The 20,157-nt window shown below is 38.3% G+C and overlaps 1 protein-coding gene across 1 annotated transcript in view; it reads left to right on the forward strand.

The window, feature by feature from the left end:
* The window catches only part of vrk1 (VRK serine/threonine kinase 1), an 81,658-nt gene that overhangs the window by 31,411 nt on the left and 30,090 nt on the right, over window positions 1-20,157 (forward strand). Inside the window, exons 4-9 of the mRNA XM_060828562.1 lie at window positions 103-172; window positions 830-917; window positions 4,734-4,842; window positions 6,392-6,484; window positions 8,615-8,747; window positions 19,839-19,959. Coding sequence (XP_060684545.1) covers window positions 103-172; window positions 830-917; window positions 4,734-4,842; window positions 6,392-6,484; window positions 8,615-8,747; window positions 19,839-19,959 — 614 coding nt within the window. The remainder of the gene's footprint in view (window positions 1-102; window positions 173-829; window positions 918-4,733; window positions 4,843-6,391; window positions 6,485-8,614; window positions 8,748-19,838; window positions 19,960-20,157) is intronic.

A 20,157-nucleotide genomic window follows, 5' to 3' on the forward strand; every position in this document is an offset into this window, starting at 1 on the left:
TGAAATGTAAATTTAAAAAAAGCTGGAACTGTTATACAGAATATTATGATTTCAATCATACACAGTTTATAGAATCCTAATGTGTGTCTCTTCTGTTTTTAGGAACCCAGCACCAATGGACCACTTTTTTCAGAACTCAAGTTTTATATGAGAGCAGCAAAACCAGAGCTAAGTGAGTTCAAGTATATTGCATGCGAAAGATCAGTTGTCATGTAGTGTGGAAATATCTGACCTTCCTAAAACTAACCTGTGAACAAATTAGATCTATGACAATGGATTTGTTTGTAAGTGCTAAATATTCATTACATAAGCATATTTAGTGGAAATGCTGGTGATTGTTTGGTTTACTGCATCAATCCTGTACCCATTGATTCTGTATTTATGAATGTTTTGTTTAAATAATTGCTCGTGTCCATACATAGTAATTTTAAAACTTTTGGTGCTAATCTGAGTGCAACGCAGAAACTGTAGCATTTACTTTAGTCATCAGCTGGGTTTATTTGAAAATATGACAATCATCTATATCCAAGTTCTAACATGCTCTCTATTGATCACTTCCTTATCTATGGATGCCCGTTGCTGATCTTTTCAATAATAATTGCTGACAGACTGGCAGTGTGGCATTTAGTATGAAGTGCTGTTGTTGCTCAGACGTATTCTAGTCAAATAACTTTGTATCTATCTCCAAAATATATTTTCCTATTTTCCTAAGACTGTTCAAGGCTATGAGAAGTATGATTGTGCTTCTCTTGGATAATAGCGTCATAATGTATTTGATGTAGATTATTTTATCCAAACTCTCTTTGTGACTGTTTTTTTCTTTCCATAGTTCATAGCTGGATAGCATCCCGCAAATTAAGTTATCTTGGTGTACCCAAGTATTGGGGCTCAGGACTATATGATAAAGGAGGCAACAGGTAAGCTTGTATGCAGCCTATCATGCATTGCAGGTCAGTGGAGGTGTATTTTGACTCTAGAATATGCATTAATCCCCAGAGTTTTTGCAGTGAATTGATTTTCTTCAATTTTGTGGCCTTCGGAGCTCCATCAAGCTGAAAGCACATGTTGTTTCAAATTGAAGCTTTATTGTCTTTAGAGCATTTACTATTAACTGCTGCTGCTTCCAATTGTAAAATAAGATTAATTTCTGTGAATGGCCACTGTGTGGCACATCCTTGCTCCCAACTTTGACAAAGCCTGCTTCCTGACTAACTTGCATACTGCTACACTATTTTCCAAATTGCTGGAAATTGGTCATTGTCCCTTGAGGCTGAGACTCCTTCTTATGCCTTGCTTTCCTACTTTTATCACTTTTTTTTTAAAGTTACCTTTGATCAAGCTTTTGATTGCCTGAGCTAACTTTTCCTAGTGTGACTAAATATCATACTTCATTATATAATGCTCCTGTGAAATGCCTTGGGGCACTTCATTATGTTAAGTCATGTGGATAAAAGTTGCTGTTGAAATATCTTACAGATTCCAGTTTGAGAAGCTAAATATAATTCAGGAAAGTACATGTTCATGTAAATTTTCTCACACTCATGCGTTGCTTTTCAAGGGGACACTGCTTGTATACTTGTCCAAACTGATTGGAACCAATCAAATCGATTGTGACATACTTTGTAATACAAAGTTAAAATGTGAAAGAAATGGATTAAATTGCATGTCTGTGGTGTCCTGTTGAATTGAATTTGAGATCATTAAAATGTTTTATATTGTTTCAGTATATGTTCAAAGGGCTTTGGAGATAGTGGGCAGCACGGTAGTCGGTGGTTACCACTGCTGCCTCACAGCACCAGGGTCCCAGATTCGATTCCAGCATTGGGTGACTGTCTGTGTGGAGTTTGCACATTCTCCCTGTGTCTGCCTGGGTTTGCTCCAGTTTCCTCCCACAATCCCAGGATGTGCACGTTAGATGGATTGGTCATGCTAAATTGCGCCATAGTGTTAGATCAATTAGTCAGAGGGAAATGGGTCTGTGTGGGTAATTCTTCGGAGGGTTTGTGTGGACTGGATTGGCCGAAGGGCCTGTTTCCACACAGTTGGTAATATATAATGTTATATATATATATAACTGGAGTTAGTTGCTTTTACGATATTACTTAGGTAGTTGAAGATTGGGATAGGTCAGCACACACTAATAGATCGGGAGATAGGAACAGGAATGGGCAGTTCAGGCCCTTGAGCCTGTTCCATTCAGGTCAACAGAGAAAACTCCTGGTGGGGGCTTCGTTTGGTTTAATGTAATTTAAATTAAGCATTAGCACAGGGAAAATGACCAAGTCCTGTGGCAGTTTGTTGAATAGTTACTATAAATCTGTTCTTCCTTTATTCTAATTTATCTCTGTTGATAAATAAATAGTGACAGATTTGTCACATGTATTCAGTTATTGGACAAAAATTACTCACCCTAGTTAAGTCATGTTACATACCAGTCGGAGTGTGGTGCTGGAAAGGCACAGCAGTTCAGGCAGCATCCGAAGAGCAGGAAAATTGGCGCTTCGGGCAAAAGCCCTTCATGTTGCATACTAGTGGGGATGGTTAACATTTAAAAGAAAATTTTAACATCTTGATTTAAACAGTAGCTCATTGCCACAAGACTACTTTTTCTAAACAAAAGAATCTTCATTATATACATATAAACCTTAAATAAAGCAAATACAATTAATTTCTAATATGTACTTGTATACAATGTTGTTGTGCACTCAAATTTACTGAAATTCCCTCATTAGTTCTCATGGGATGCATCAATCTAAAAGTTCAGGGAAAAATAGCCCCTGTGTACACTGCAGTCCTCTGGAAACTTAGCTTTAATTCCCCTTGGTTCCAACTATTCTTCAAGGCAAAAGTTTAATTTGTCTTAATAGACTGGATGCACAATTGTTTTCGTTCTGGCTACTTGAAAGCTAAGATGTTTCAATTACTGCCTTCAAACTAGGCAGCCATCAGGTGTCTGTTCCCTCACAACATTCAAACTGAGGTTAATCTTCACCTGCATTTCACAGTTTGAATCATATTTGTTTATAGTGCAGGTACCTAAGTAAAAGTAACTATGTCTTAGTAAGCTGAAAGTCACATGGGCTGCAGCTAATGTTTCCAATAAACATTCAAATAAATTGAAACCAGAGTGCATCCCTTAGCATCATTCTTCTCCACATTGAAACCCCCTGAGTTGGCTACTCAAACTAACTTTGATTGATTAATTATCCATAATTTGCTTCAATAGATCAAATAAGGCATTATAAACTGGTTTCTCAATAGTGAAGTCTTCGCTGAATGCATTTAAACTAATTTTGTCTTACTCTAAATTAAAAGTATCTCTCTGGGCTGCGGTTCTTGCAAGCATTGCAAATATTGTCTCTAGCTCTTTGACCAATAAGCTAGATGGATTTTTTTATGGTCATGTTTCTAATTGTTATCTTCTTAAGCAAACATGGGCTCGATCTTTTAAGACTTAATAGCCTCTTAGTTTACTTTAATTTCATTTACTCCAATTCCTGTTGTTAAAACATTTGATTCCCACACCTAAATCTATACTAAAACACACAACCAAGTACTGGGTATTCCTAACAATATGACAGAAGGTCTACTGCAGGCCCCTATCAAGAATTTACAGACAACTTGCTTAAGAGTTTTATTTTGGAGTGGAGTCACAGTCATCTTTGAGTAGATCTTAGGACAGAATTCAAATAGTGTTAAAGGTATTTGACAATGCAGTCAATTAAGCTGGACCTGACTGCAATTCAGGAAAATATTTTTAATTAAAAAGCTTATATTTTGGTGACAGCCTCCAGCCGCTTAACAATTACTTAGGTTTCAGACTAAATATTTAGTGAGTGTTGAGGTGGTCCCTTGCTTAGCAGGTCATGCATTTGACTGGGTTATGTTATGTTCAGCACTGGTTGACTTTGCTATATGATGCTATGTTTCTGTGTGAACCATCCTTTCCTAAACATAGCATTGGTTGCTTTCAGTGCAACTCTTTTTTTCAAATAGGGGGCTGCAAACATTATCTTTGCGGTGTGAATAAGGGCTCACCATGTGCATGCCCTCTCTTGTTTTCCATTATTTCAAATTTACATATTATGAATCTGCCAGATTGCACTTGGAAATACTGGTGAAGCACCATTAGATATCTGGGTTCTTGCATAAAAATCCAAAAGAAAATCATATATCCTGCTCTGAAGAAGAGTGATGAGATCCAAACTGTTGACTCTTCTTTCTCTCTGCAGATGCTGTCAGACCTGCTGAGTTTGTGCACTTGATTATTTTTGTTGCAATTGTATCCTTTTTTTTCCCCTTATGCTATCTTGCTACTGTCCTTTTTACAGGCCAATTTGCCTATTTATGCAACTGAGCAAGTAGGTAATTAACCATTATCTGAGAGACCAGGCAGCGCTCTCATTTGGAGGCAGGCACTTAATTATATACTTTTAAGAGCGACATTCTGTAACAAGGCCAAGCGAGGAGGCAAAGTTTAGCCAAACTGGGAGTCGAATCTGTGCTGTTGGTGTAATTCTTAACCACACACTGGCTATCTAGCCACTTGAGCTAATTGTCCTTCAATTGTCCTTGATATGGCACAATAGATTTTAGTTTAAATTGCAACGCAATTCTTCAAATTTTATCCGGAAACACATTATTTGAACAGGTTCAATTATTTCAAAAAATGCCGATCACAAATGAATATTGGATATGTATTACTTAAGATTGAACTTCTCTTTTGAATTTAGTTATAGATTTATGGTGATGGATCGGTTTGGATCTGATCTTCAGAAAATATTTGAGCAAAATCATAGGATTTTCCCAAAGAAATTTGTGCTGCAATTGGGTCTTCGCTTGGTAAGTTATAATGTTCATTATCTGAAATGTTGTATTGTGGCAACATCTGTTTTAAGTCTTTCTTTATTCAATAAGGAACACTTTGATAGTAAATTGGAACTTTGTACAATATAATACTCCAAAGTGTTGTGTTCTATCTTTACTTTGAAATAACGATTTTTAGCCTGTTAGTTTCAGACTTAATATTTAGTGAATGTTGAGGTGGTCCTATTTAGGTGGTCCCATCCTCAGTAGCAGTGTGGAAGCTGCAGTTGGCTGTCTTTTCTATGATAATCCAAATACTAATGGCTACTTAGAAAGGTATTCCAGTAAAGAACTACTAAGTTTGCTTGGAAGAAAACTAATTACAAACTTGTATGACATGAGGTTCCAAATCATTGTCTTTATGGGCCACTTATTCACTTGCAATGGAGTCTCTTGCCCATGTAAGAATAATTGCAGTACAGAACATCAACCACAACTCTAAATTAAAATCTAATTTTCTGTAATTAAATTTGCATAAAAGCATTCCCTGCAAGCTACACTGTAGACTATAGTTTAAAATTAATTTTGTCTAATTGAAAACATCTTGCACAGTAATGTGTGTTATGACAAAAATAAACTTTCACTAGACCCTCCTGGGCGAAATGGCCAAGGTTCAAGCACTGCATGTGACTCATGGGCTTCTATTTAGATATTCGAGGCCTTGGAGAGTTGATTTGGATGAATTGTTCACACTATTAATGATTTTATAACAATCTAAATTATTATAAAGCTGAACAGTGTGATTAGCCATTCCTGTTATTGTCTTTTCAAACTGGTATTGTTTATGATTCACTCTAATCATCCACTGGGGTTTGCCAGGTAAAATGAGGCTGACACATTGATAGTTGTTGCAATTGCCTTTTGTGTTTCAAGAAAGCTCATGATAAAGGATGTTAAAACTTCCTGTCCACATGTTTGCGAGTTGTCGTATATTTTATTTTCCATCTAGTACTGACCTGCACTGCAGCTTTTCCAAATTCAGTCTCAAACATCATCTTTTGTTTTTGCTATTATTCATACATGTGAAAAATTGTGCTTTTGTTTTTGTTAAAAACTTCAGGACTGTCAGATTTCTGATGAGCTATAATCTGATTGAGACCACTCCACTATTCAAAGGGCCTCCTACTTTCCTATATGTATGGAGCAAACATGTTCTACTTCCACAATATATGCAGAAAGAAAATAATCTGAGATGAGAAGTGACTTTCACAAAAACCGTTTGATCACAAGTGCAGTTGCATTGAATTCTAAAGTGCAGAATGATTTAAGATTCTAGATGCCATTTTCATAAACCTTCCTTAACAAGGTGAAACCAATGGGAAGATTTTTGTGTGTTGAGAAGTTGTCTTCATAAAATAAACAAGACAATTTAGTATTTCACCCTTCAGATATACAACTTAAGTACATATGTAGGCATTCTACTGCATGAATGAAACCGTTTCATTTGCACAATTCTTCCAAAATGCTATCAGGTCCTTATGATTCCTGTCTATTGCTGTTTAACTCTATTGTTTTTTTTTGATAGATTGACATTCTAGAATACATCCATGACCATGAGTACGTGCATGGGGACATCAAAGCTTCAAATCTTCTCCTCAGTTACAAGAATCCCAATGAGGTTCTTTTTGTTTTGCTAATTATTTAGTGCACACATGAATTGTTTGAAGTATGTAAAAACAAAAGGAAGTTGGCCTTTTTTTTCCTTACTTTACCACCAGATATGGTGTTATTTTCTAACAAATCATAAAATTATTTTGCGTTTAAGAGTGAGCATTGGTCTGTTGTTGTGTTAGTTCAGCCATTGAAGAATTATCTCTTGATCGTAACTGATTTGGTTTTATTAGTTATTGTTAGTGGCAGAGCATTAGAGCTCCCTTGATGTCGGAGGAAATTATTGTCTCACCTTTGGTTTATAAAAGTCATTGACAACCTAAAGACATCCAGAACCAATGCAATATTTCAGATATATAAATGGGCTGAATATATGCAAGGTCATTCATTCTTTCTGCAAATCAAAATGATAATTTACTAATTTGTTCTTCTGTCATTCAATTGAATGCTGCTTAAATCTCCTGTAAGTTATTGACCTGGACTATAATAAAGTCTCTCTTTGGACTTTGCTGATCCCTAGGGAACTGTGATCTTGTTTGGAAGCTTCTTTTTAATCAGGGTAGATAAGGAGCTGCCTTCTAACATTTTGTCACTTAGCTTGCTCACAAAGATACAGGCAAAAATGCTAAGTACATGAAGCCCTGACCAGAACTGGAAGAATGCTAGAAAAAAAATTGAATACGTTAGAATGCATATCTATATGTTCCAGATTAGAGCTCAATGGGTAAAATTCATCTGCTGTAAGAATTATCTGATTCATTGTTTCACCCCTAAGGTAGCGTAGGTGCTTTGCAAAAGGAAGCAGTACATATTAACAACTCCCAAAATTATTTCAATAATACACTATTTTACTTAGTAGATTTGTGTTGTACCACAGGCAATTTTGTTCAGTCCAAATAACTCAGTATGCATTTATGTTTTTCTGAAATGTTTCATTCACTTATGAATGAAAATTACTGTTTCAAAAAAAAACAAACTCAGGATATGGCTGGGGTTTAAAAGTTCCAACAAAATTGGGAAATTACCTGTTTCCTCCTTCACTGACCTGTAACACTCACGGAAACAATTATATTCTGAAATGATCATTAATCCCTATGGAAACTGATATTTTCAGGACTTAAACACTTCTGTTGATACTGAGAATTAAAGCAGTAAGTACAGACAAAAGTGGATTTTTTAAATCCCAATGGTGAAGGTCAGTCACTTCCTTCTAGTTCATTGAATTAGTCTACATAGGCACTAAACTAGTTTAAGCTTTTCAGGAGTTAAATTTATTGGTTCAGCAAACTCTTTATTACCTGAGGCAAGTTTGATATTACTACAGCATAGTAGTAACATTATTACAGAGGTGTTTAGTAAGCAGTCACAAGTTACAAAAGTTAACTCTGCTCTTTGAAACATTTTCAATCTTCAAGGTGTTATCACATTTATGAAGCTGTGTATTTTAATGTAATTTAAGATCATTTTCAATTTGTAGAGTTGAAGTTTTATTGTTTTCTTGTTGCTGTCCTGTGGAGAGAATTGGATGGGTGGGCTGATATGTTTGTGTGTCAAAACCAGCGTAGCTAACAGTTGGATCAATGGAAAATAGCACCATGCAGCATCCCATTCACTGAGGAGACAAGCTCCGGTTTTGCATAATGCATCAAAATTCCTTGCCAACCGTAGCAGCTAATTTACTGGGAGCTTTATTATTTATGTTCCTAACTGCTGTTTAATACGTATGTGTTTGTACTTTGGTCCACACTCTACACATAATTATGTTGTACATTGAGAGGAACTTCTAAAGAATGATTGTCACGGAGGTGATTAAATGTCATGCTTCCAGCATATGCCCTGGGCATGCTCATAACATGAATATATGGGAAAGAAAGGAAAGCATTGCAATGAACGTAAGCAAATAAAATACTCGGAATATTCACATATGGTAAAATAGTAAATAACTTTCTCTTTAAACTATCTCTATTCATCAAGTCTTAACAACTTGTTAATATCTCTGACTCTGCTCTGCCCCAAACTTCATTATTTAGTTAGCATGAGAGTGATTTCTTGGGGATCCCAAAGATTTGTGATCTTGCTAGATTATTTTATGGTCCAGTATCCAGTCTGATTTTGTTTGTAATTTAAACTTTCTTAGGTATATTTAGTTGATTATGGCCTTGCATATAGATACTGTCCAGAAGGAGTACACAAAGAATACAAAGAAGATCCAAAGCGTTGCCATGATGGTACTCTTGAGTTTACAAGTATTGATGCACATAAAGGAGCAGGTATGTGTGAACAAATTTTGAGAATGTATTTAATTATGTTTGAACCATCTTGCTCATTCAGAAGCATGTACTGAGCTGCCAATACTCATCTGGTTACGGCTTATTTATTCCAAATTGTTCTGCAATGGAACTAACTGGGATTTGATTATACCCTTTTTTGAGTTCTCACATTACCTGATTTCTCTAGAGGAGGCATGATCTCTTTGCTTCTTGAAAGTTATGGACCAGTTATGTGAGGTTGCTTATTAGATAGTTGTCTTCTGTCACTGACTTGAGATTAATTAGATTACTGACAGTGTGGAAACAGGCCCTTCGGCCCAATAAGTCCACACCGACCCTTTGAAGAGTAACCCGCCCAGATCCATTCTCCTACATTTACCCCATTCACCTAACACTACAGGCAATTCACAGGCATGGCCAATTCACCTAACCTGCACATTTTTTGGACTGTGGGAGGAAACCGGAGCACCCGGAGGAAACCCACGCTGATACGGGGAGAATGTGTAAACTCCACACACAGTTGCCCGAGACAGGAATTGAACCCGAGTCTCTGGCGCTGTGAGGCAGCAATGCTAACCACTGTGCCGTCCATACCTGTACTGTTTTGGGTATCTCTCATTTTGCTTTGCAGGGTTGTCTCATGTATTTTCTGTGATTGCTGTCTGCCTAATTAAATGAAGTATGACATTTCCAGAGCCCACTATTTATTAAAATTAGTTGGGTTTTTTCAATCAACCCTAGTCCTGCCCCACACAGTTTTATAGTTCATGTCCCATGCTTGCTTGAAGATAGTGTAGTTGTAAGGTCCATCTCTTTTTTTTTTGTTTTCTCAACCTTATTTCTATTGAACTATTAACTACTAACTTCCTTCCTAGTTCTCATGTTAACTAATAATGTTTAGTGAATCCTGCTTCCTGCTTTCAGGTCAGTTGTTAATACCTCTCTCCCCAGAGAATCAACTATTGAAGCTATCTTCCTTGCAAACTATTGCTCCATTCCCAGCATCTCTCTCTAGTACATTGTTTTTTTTCTGGTTGGCAAGAAGAAACAAGTACCACAAGTTTAGCTCCTCATGACCTTCTATGTTTACAATCTGTTGATGATTTGGATACTAGGATCATAAGGACTACAGCCAGATTTGCAGATCACACTAAAATAGGTGGGGAGGTAAGTTGCAATGAAATAAATTTACAAGCGGACATGGATGGGTTAGGTCAATAGGCCAAAAATTGACAGATGAGACTCAACATGTATAAGTGAGGTTTTCCATTTTGCTCAGAGGAATAGCAAGGCAACGTATTATCTAAATGGAGAGAAACTTCAGAATGCTTTGGTACAGAGATCTGGGTGGCTTTGTGCATGAATCATAGAAAACTGGTATGCAGGTACGATAGGTAATAAGGAAGGGAAATTAAATTCTGACATTTATCACTAACTGCCTACTGTGTCAAAGTAGAGAAGTGTTGCTGAGATTACACAAGGTATTACTGAAACTGTACCTGGATTATTATATACAACATTGGTATATAAACATGAAGAATGTAGTTGCATTGGAAACAGTTCAGAGGAAGATTGATTCCAGAAGTGAGGGGTTTATCTTAAGAGCGATTGAGTAGTTTAGCCTTATGTTCTCAGGACTTCTGAAGAAGAAAAGGAAATCTAATTGAGGTATGTAAGATGCTAAAGGGGATTGACAAAGGAGACATCAAGAGGATATTTCCACATCTAGCGATAGAGGTAGGTCATAGTTTTAAGCTAAGGGATTACAGTTTTAAATCAGTTGAGCAGAAACTACTTCGGGTTGCACAGTGGCTCAGTGGGTAGCACTGTTGCCTCAGCACCAAGGACTCTGGTTTGATTCCCACCTCAGTCGACTGTGTGGAGTTTGCACATTCTCCCTATGTCTGCGTGGATTTCCTGCAGGTGTTGCAGTTTTCTCCCACAATTCAAAGATGTGCAGGTCAGGTGAATTGGCCATGCTAATTTATCCATAGTGTTAAGCACATTAGTCAGGGGTAAATGTAGGGTTGGGGAATGGGTCTGGGTGGATTACTTTTCGGAAGGTCAGTATGGATTTATTGGGCCAAATGATTTGTTTCTGTACTGTAGGGAATTTAATCTATTGAACGGTCATGAATCTGTGGAATTCACTACTTAGAATGTGGTAGATGCAAGACATTGAGTAAATGGAAGGAGGAGGTAGACAGACAGATTTTTAATGAATAAGGGGTTGAAACGGTATAAAGAGCAGACAAAAAAGTGGAGCTGAGACCAAGCTGAGATTAAAGTTGAGAGTGTGGTGCTGGAAAAGCACAGCAGGTCAGGTAGCATCCGAGGAACATGAGAATCGATGTTTCAGGTATAAGCCCTTCATCAGGAGTGAGGATTGTAGGTCGGATCTGAGAGGTAAATGCAAGGGGGTTAGGGTTGGGGGGAGGTAGCTGGGAAAGCGATAGGTTGAGGAAGGTGAGGGAGGAGGTGACAGGTCAGGCGAGACAGTGATGGACGGGTTCAGAGAGTGGTGCCGAGTTGGAGGCTTGGGACTGGGATAATGTGGGTGGAGGGGAAATGAGGAAGCTGTAGAAATCCACATTTATCCCGTGTGGTTGCAGGGTCCCAAGGCGGAATATGAGGTGGCACTCCTCCAGGTGTCGGGTGGTAACAGTTTGGCGGTGCAGATGGCCCAGGACCTGCATGTCCTTGATGGGAGGGGGACTGGAAGTGTTCAGCCACAGGACGGTGAGTTTGGTGGGTGCCGGTGTCCCAGAGATGTTCTCTGAAATGATCTGCAAGAAGGCGTCCTGTCTCCCCAATGTAGAGGAGACCACACCGGGTGCAAGGGATGCAGTAGATTACATTGGTTTCCTCTAACTACTGCTTCCCTTCCATCTGGTGTGGTCTCCTTTACATTGGGGAGACAGGAAGCTGCCTTGTGGATCATCCCAGAGAACATCTCCGGGGCACCCATGCCCAACAAGCCCACCACCCTTTGGTTGAGCACTTCACCTCCCCCTCCCACTCTGCCAAGGACATGCAGGTCCTGGGCCTCCTCCACCGCCAAACTGTTACCACCCGACACCTGGAGGAGGAACACCTCATTCCGCCTTGGGACCCTGCAACCACACAGATAAATGTGGATTTCAACAGCTTCCTCATTTTCCCCTCCCTCCACATTATCCCAGTTCCAAGCCCCCAACTCGGCACCACCCTCTGGAATATCCATCACTGCCCCCTCTGACCTATCACCTTCATCCACCTATCACTTTCCCAGCTACGTCCCTCACCCCACCCCCTCCCATTTTTTTCTCTCCGTGCAATTCCTGATGAAAGGCTTATGCCTGAAACGTTGATTCTCCTGCTCCTTGGATGCTGCTAGACCTACTGTGCTTTTCCAACACCACACTCTCGACTCTGATCTCCAGCATCTGCAGTCCTCACTTTTGCCAAGCTGAGATCAGCCATGATCATATCAACTGGTAGGGGAGGCCTGTTGAGCTGAATTGCTACTCTCACGTGTTCTTTTGTCACATTTTAATCCAGGCTTATTTTGTCTGGAAATCCATGTTTGCATCTGTGGAATTAGATGTTGCCTGACAGTTGAAAGTTATGATTTGCGTGATTGTGACAGTGAATTATCTTTTCTCATTCTTGCCATTTTCTTAGCCTTCTTCATGAATGAACAGTCTATACTCCTGCAGTAGCTGGGTGGGCTCTTGTGTAGTTTCATTCTTTGGGCAGTCAGAAAATCAGCTACAGTGACTTTTCTTCCCCATCCAACGTATCGCCTCTTTTAAAAAAAAGTCAAGCATTTACACTTAAACCACTTTTATTTCTAAACTGCATTCTTTTGATTTTGTAGCTGTACTGGATCAGCTTAGCCAGGGAAGCATGTAGTTCTGGAGCATAAATCTTCAATACTATTGCCAGCATGTACCAGAAGGTTTTGATGAAATACCACATCAAAGTTTATTGCAGAGAATAAGAATTCACAATGTTGGGGATAATATGTTGCCATGGATAAAAGATTGAGGTAAAATTGGCTAGCTGAAAGAATTGGCATAAATGGGTCCTTTTCTAGTTAGATGTAACAAATAGTGTGTCTCAGGAATCAATGTTGAGAACAGCAAATAATTGGGAAAACGAGAATAACGGTGTAGTTTATTACAGGGATAATTGAATATCTAAGTAGGGAGGTTGTACTTCGGCTGTAAAGGATATTAGTGAACCATGTCTGACATATGTACAATATTGGTGTGCTTGTATAAGGAAAGTTGTAATTGCTTTGGAAGCATTTCAGAAAAGATTTATTCGACAAATACCTGGAATAGGCAAGTTGTCTTATGAGGGTAGGTTAGACGGGCTACATTTGTATCTACTGCAGTTTGGAGAAGTACAAGGTGACTTTGTTACAACGTATCTGGAAGTCTCGACTGGTGCATGAGGAAAGGATACTTTTGAGAGAATTTAGAAGTGGAGGCCAACGTTTAAAAACAGTGTATGTTTGAAATTTATTCATGCCAAACATCCTCTGTTTGGAGCACACTTCCACACAAGGTGATGAAAGCAGTCTTGGAATATTTTCTCAGGTGAGAATGGGGTTGAGGTCAAGAATAAAATTAAGAAGTCATTGGATTGGCCAGCAATATGGATTAATCGAGTCAACCATGACGTTATTGAATTGTGGAGCATTTCCAAGGTATCGAATAAATTACTTATGCTCTCAATTCATATATGCATATGTTGTCAGGACTCTTTGCTTTTGTGAATCCTTTGCCTTCAGCTGTTCCTTGATATCACATGAAAGGAAATATGTTGGTTGGAGAAGGGCATCTGGAGGAGGCAGAGATGGATCATCCACTCAATACTTATGGCTGAAAAGTGATGCAAATGAATCAGCATTATCCTTTGCTCTGATGTGCCATATTTCTGCCATCATTAAAAATGTTCATAGCTGTGGAATTTTCTTCTCCTTTGAGTTGTTTAATTATGTCTCTGGTTTAATTAACCAGTAGCTTACCTTAACATCACTTCTCTTGACCACTCTGCTGTTTGCAAATTATCTGACGGCTTGCTTGCCATCCTATTACCAAATAGGAGGAGTTTCCTTCAATTGAAATTTGAGAACATTTAAACCATTGTCTTTGGTCCCAACTTGAACCTTGATCCCTAGTTAATGGCTCCATCATTCTTTTTGGCAACTGTCTAAGAAAGATCTAGACTATTGGCAACACTTATGCTATTTCTGTCCCAGAAATGAGCATCTAACCGCCTCTCCAAGCTATCACCAGAGGCCCTTGTTTCCACTTCTATGCATTGCTCAGCTCCTCTACTACTGAAGCCCTCATTCATCCTTTTGTCACATCCCCATTTACACTCCCAGCCAATCTCTCATATTCTACTGTCCATAACTTTTCCTGAATCTTAACTCTCACCAAGTTCCATTTCTGTCTGACCTACTTGGGCTCCTGCTTAACTAATATCTATTGAAATTCCAGTACTTGCATTTGGATCTTCAATGGTTTGCTGATCCAGATCCATGTAATCTTTTTCAGTCATACAATTCTGCAAAATGTGTTCATTTTATTTTCCTCTTGAACATCTCTAATTTTTATAACGCCTCCTACTATATCTTCAGATACCAAAGTTGTGAACTTGGGAAGTCTCTCTCAAAACCTCTGGCTTTCCTTGTTCAAAGCATTCTTAGAATCTACCTGTTTGACAGAGTGTTTGGTCAAATATCTCCTATTGGCAGGATGTCAGTTTTTAAAAATGAATTGAAGTTAAATATGCCTTTCGTGATTTATTATGTTAAAGACAGTGTATAATACAAGTGGTTGTTGTATTTCATTGATATCAAAAGTAAGGAGGCACAGCACTTGAAGAAAACACCTGTAACTATTAAAATAATTACTGAAGTTTATCGATGACTATCATGTCTTTTTTAAATCATGCTAATTGGGCTATGATTTTATTTCCATATGGTTAAAAAGATTCCACTTAGAACATATTGCTATATGATTGTGGATCCCAGTTCCATTCTTATAAGATTAAGTTAGAATCTGTTTAATCTTAATTGATGTGGTATTTATGCTTTTTAAAGAAAAAAAGTTAAGGGTTCCAATTTGAATATGTTAAATGATGCATTCCATGACAATCCCTTGACAAGGATTTGAGGTTTATATCCAGTCGATCTATTTAATAAATTGTTTGGCCTTGCTGAAGAGCCAGATCAGAAAGGTGTCCCTTTATATTCAGAATGTGCATGATTTAAGAAAAAAAACCTTTTCAACTTGAACAACACATCTTGCAGAATTATCTTTCTTTCTATTGGCAAACTTCTTTGGGTTCATAAGGGACTCTGGCTGCTTTGGAACAGTCTGGCTGTGAACATCAGACAAAGTGTTAGGAAAAAGTCCCAACTGCAACATCCTGTTAAATCCTAAAATTGGCTGCCATGTATTCTGTTTTTGGCTTGTTCTGGTCTGGACAAGACTGGAATTGTGGCTGTTTGTGCTAGACAAGATATGATTTTAATGTCCATACTGCTTATTATGCACTTGTTTTTAGTTCCATGAAATCTGCTGGAACTATTGTATTTGGTTGGTTTGCTTTATATTTATTTGTCCTTGCTGACTGTTCTATTCAAATTTATAATTCTTCAATACTGATTTCAAGAGATTAAAATTGTGACATGCTATTTTTTCAATTTAAAGCTAAGTACTGTTGTAAATTTCAAAACTTTTTTAAAACCAGTTACCATATAGGGAAAACTAAATTAAGCTGCAGATGATTTGTGAAATTTGATGAATTGTGAATACTACATTGGCCATGTTAAAGTAACAAATTGATAATATTGTACTTGAACTTGGAATATTTTTGTAGAATTGTGCATACTCCAGGACTGAATAGGAAATATTAAAATTGATTGCTTGGATCAGGTGTGCATTTATCTCGAGTCAAGTAATAGAATAATTTGTAATATGCAGTGTGAATTGCACAGTGAGAGTAAATGGCACTTTAATGAATGTAGTCAGCTGTTAGAATGACCTTCCACCAGAGGCTGAGTGACCCTTAACTAACTTGCCATTTATCTCCGGATAATCTCATTCACATGACATTCTGCTTATTAATAATTGGCCTATCACTACAGCTTGGTAACAGTCTTTAATATTATCATGCAAGGTTTGATTCTAATCATCAGTGAGAAAGTTAACTAAACACTTTATCACATTAAACTATAACCTTTATACTGAACAGACACAAATTATCCATGTCTTTGTATGGATTGGAAAATTTATTTGGTCAGTTTAACCATGTGGAGTTGTGGATAATCTGGTATTCTTTTCATGTACTTTACAAAGTATATGAAATGTATTTTAAACATAGCCTAGATCCTACAAATATGGCATTGGACAATAAAGTTTATCAGATTAAATCAGAAGTTGTTTACTTCTCATTTTGAAATCCTGCATTCTTCCGAAGAGTTACACCTGCTGTGTCTCCTTTCACTAATCTGCTAATTAATTGAAAGAACAAGTGTATATATTTCCAAATTGACCAATGGACACTCAACTATTGAAGCAGAAGCACTGTAGACTACAATAGTTTTTTAGAAGAAAAATGGTCTGGATGAAATTGATTTCAGTCAAGATTATTTGTAAAATAGAATCAAAGAACTGAAAACCTACTCAATTTTAATGATTGTAGACCCTTTCCACTACATTGATTCAAGACCATAAGACATAGGAGTGGAAGTAAGGCCATTCGGCCCATCGAGTCCACTCCGCTTTTTCAATCATGGCTGATTGGCATTTCAACTCCACTTACCCGCATTCTCCCTGTAGCCCTTAATTCCTTGAGACATCAAAAATCTATCAATCTCTGCCTTGAAGACATTTAGCATCCCAGCCTCCACTGCACTCTGCGGCAATGAATTCCACAGGCGCATCACTCTCTGGCTGAAGAAATGTCTCCGCATTTCTGTTCTGAACTGACCCCCTGTAATTTTAAGGCTGTGTCCACGGGTCCTAGTCTCCTCGCCCCAAGCCATGTATTATCTTGTAAGTTTCTATTAAGTCTCCCCTTAATCTTCTAAACTCCAATGAATACAATCCCAGGATCCTCAGCCGTTCCTCGTATGTTAGACCAGCCATTCCAGGGATCATCCGTGTGAATCTCTGCTGGACACGTTCCAGTGCCAATATGTCCTTCCTGAGGTGTGGGGACCAAAGCTGGACGCAGTAGTCCAAATGGGGCCTAACCAGAGCTTTATAAAGTCTCAGTAGCACAACGGTGCTTTTATATTCCAACCCTCTTGAGATAAATGACAACATTGCATTCGCTTTCTTAATCACGGACTCAACCTGCATGTTTACCTTTAGAGAATCCTCATTTCATAGCAACCAGGAGACAACTGACCTCCTACCAACTAATTAACTTCTACTGAAATGTTACCCAAAGTGTTGGTGATAGTAGATATTAATTTTAGTATATTATCATAGTCACTCAAACTATTGAATAAGTGTTGGTAGCCATTGTACTTCTCTGTGCTATCTTCCATAGTTGTACATATGAATGTCCTTATTATCCAAGTCTTTGAATTTGAAGGGAACTCTGCACTTTATGAATGTTATTTTCAAATAACAATGTGCAAGTTGGAACCCTTCTGGAGGAAGCAGTGCTCTTTGCCTGCTAGATTGTGAGCAAGACTTGCAATGTTTTTAATTTTGAAGGGCATGTAAAGTTTAAGTTGCTTCTTGAAATTATTAAACAGTAATTTATAACAAAAACAGAAATTTGCTCGAACAGAGGGTCACTGAATTCAAAACATTAACTCTGCTTTCTCTCCGTAGATGTTGTCAGACCTGCTGAGTTTCTCCAATTTTTTTTATTTCTAGCATCTGTAATCATCTTTTTGTTTAGTAATTTGTTATATTTGTGAACATCTCCAGGATATGACTGCAGATGCTGGAAACCAGATTCTGGATCATTGGTGCTGGAAGAGCACAGCAGTTCAGGCAGCATCCAACGAGCAGCGAAATCGACGTTTCGGGCAAAAGCCCTTCATCAAGAATAATTTATTCCTGATGAAGGGCTTTTGTCCGAAACGTCGATTTCGCTGCTTGTTGGATGCTGCCTGAACTGCTGTGCTCTTCCAGCACCACTGATCCAGAATCTGGTTTCCAGCATCTGCAGTCATTGTTTTTACCTAGTTGATTTTAACCCTACTGCGAATCCTCTTGCAAGGATGCCTGCCTTGAAGAAGTTTTCCTCCTCTCTCTACAAGAATCTCAGGGAGTCCCTCTCCCACTGCAACTCCCAGGTCATTTCCTCTGCCCTGAAGCTCTTCAACCATGTCGTGAAACAAACTCGGTACCGCAGCCACATTTGCTTCCTCAGTGCCTGCCTCCGTAACCAACTCATCCCACACGGACTCCGAACCACCTTTAAACCAGCAGAGTTTGGACCCGAACAGGACAAACAGTACAGACTACAGATTCAAAAACACCAGCAACAGTTCTCTTTCAGGATCCTCCATTCCACACTTGCAGCAACGCGCCGGCACCTAACCTCCCCTTTATTCCTGATGAAGGGCTTTTGCCCGAAATGTCGATTTCGCTGCTCGTTGGATGCTGCCTGAACTGCTGTGCTCTTCCAGCACCACTGATCCAGAATCTCCAGGATATTCACCACCTTTATCCTGACAGTAGAACCAGTGGTTTTAAACATACAAACACTTCCTGTAAAATGTAATTTTCTTGTTCGAAACATTTTTGTACTAATCCAGTAATTCAGTATGGTGACAATCAGAATCAGAATCTCTATATAATTTGAGTTATTTTATCATAGTTTGGGTTTATCAGCAGATCAATGCAAATGTGTCAATACCTTTTAATTTTGAGTCAAGGATTGAGGATAGCTCTGGATTGCAAACTCAGTGATTTGGTTATTTCTTCACATGCTTAATATTATGACAATAAAAGCAGTCGTCACCAACTGAAACATTTCTATGAAAAGGGTCAGGCAATTCAAATGTGCTAAAAATGATTTCATTTATTTTGTAGCAGTTTTTTTAAGATTAGATTACTTAGTTTGTGGAAACAGGCCCTTCGGCCCAACAAGTCCATACCGACCCTCCGAAGAACAACCCACCCAGACCCATTCCCCTACATTTACCCCTTCACCTAACACTACGGCAATTTAGCATGGCCAATTCACCGAAGCACCCGGAGGAAACCCATGCACACGCGGGGAGAATGTGCAAACTCCACACGCACAATTGCCTGAGGTGGGAATTGAACCCAGGTCTCTGGCGCTGTGAGGCAGCACTAACAGTGGTCAGTGCCACCGTGCCGCCCACATTTTTGTGTGACTCAGCAAAAGCCTGGTTCTCTAATGATGCCAAACTTAGCCAAGTATCTTTCTTTGTCTCTCTCTCTCTCTCTCTCTCTCTCTCTCTCTCTCTCTCTCTCTCTCTCTCTCATTATTTGGCACTCATTGCATTAAGTTAATAATATCATGAATTTTGTGTTGGAATCTGGTGATTCCATGCAACAGTCTGTGTACATTAAGTAATCATCCAAAGTTTTTGGTATAGATCACATTATGCCCTCATTTTTAGTATGTTTTTATTAATATTTACAACATTGTACTACATTGCTAAATATCATTATTCTACTGTAATTTCAACATAATTTTACATCATTCTACAGCTTTTTGTACCAAATCAGAATCTCCCTTAACACCTGAAACCAGCCGCCCAATCATTTTACTTCAATGCATGACCTCAGTTAGCATCTCTTAATAGCAAGCCTTACATCTGTGGCTTGCCCTAACAATTTACGAACAGCACTAGCTGTTACAACTACTCAAACTGTCCCTTTGCAGTTAAGTTTAATGAAATTCAATTAACTTATTAGCTATGTTGTATTTAAATGCAAATTTCATTTCCAGTGAACTCTTAAAATAACATTTGACATCCTTGTTCACTGAAGGGATGTTGATTTTATTCATATGAATTGAAAGACTTTTTTGCTGAATATTTCAGTTGTCTATCTTTTACATGTTATTGAACAATGTGTTCAACTTTAGCTGCTTCCAGACGTGGTGACCTTGAAATCTTGGGATATTGCATGTTGCAGTGGCTCAGTGGGAGACTTCCATGGGAGGATAATCTTAAGGATGCCAACTATGTCAGAGATGAAAAAATCAAGTAAGAACTTGTTGGATTCCATCTGTAACTTGCTTATGCAGTTCTCCATAAGCATTAACTTGGCTTTATCTTTCTTGTGGTAATGGAGTGACTCTTCACTGTACCCTACTATATTTAAATTTCTTTCTCCACTATTGTTATTCTGTACATCTACAGTACTCCGTTGCTCCTGGCAATTAGTGTAATAGGATAATCTTA

This window comes from Hemiscyllium ocellatum, chromosome 8 (genome assembly GCF_020745735.1).
Source record: "Hemiscyllium ocellatum isolate sHemOce1 chromosome 8, sHemOce1.pat.X.cur, whole genome shotgun sequence".
Lineage (NCBI taxonomy): Eukaryota > Metazoa > Chordata > Chondrichthyes > Orectolobiformes > Hemiscylliidae > Hemiscyllium > Hemiscyllium ocellatum.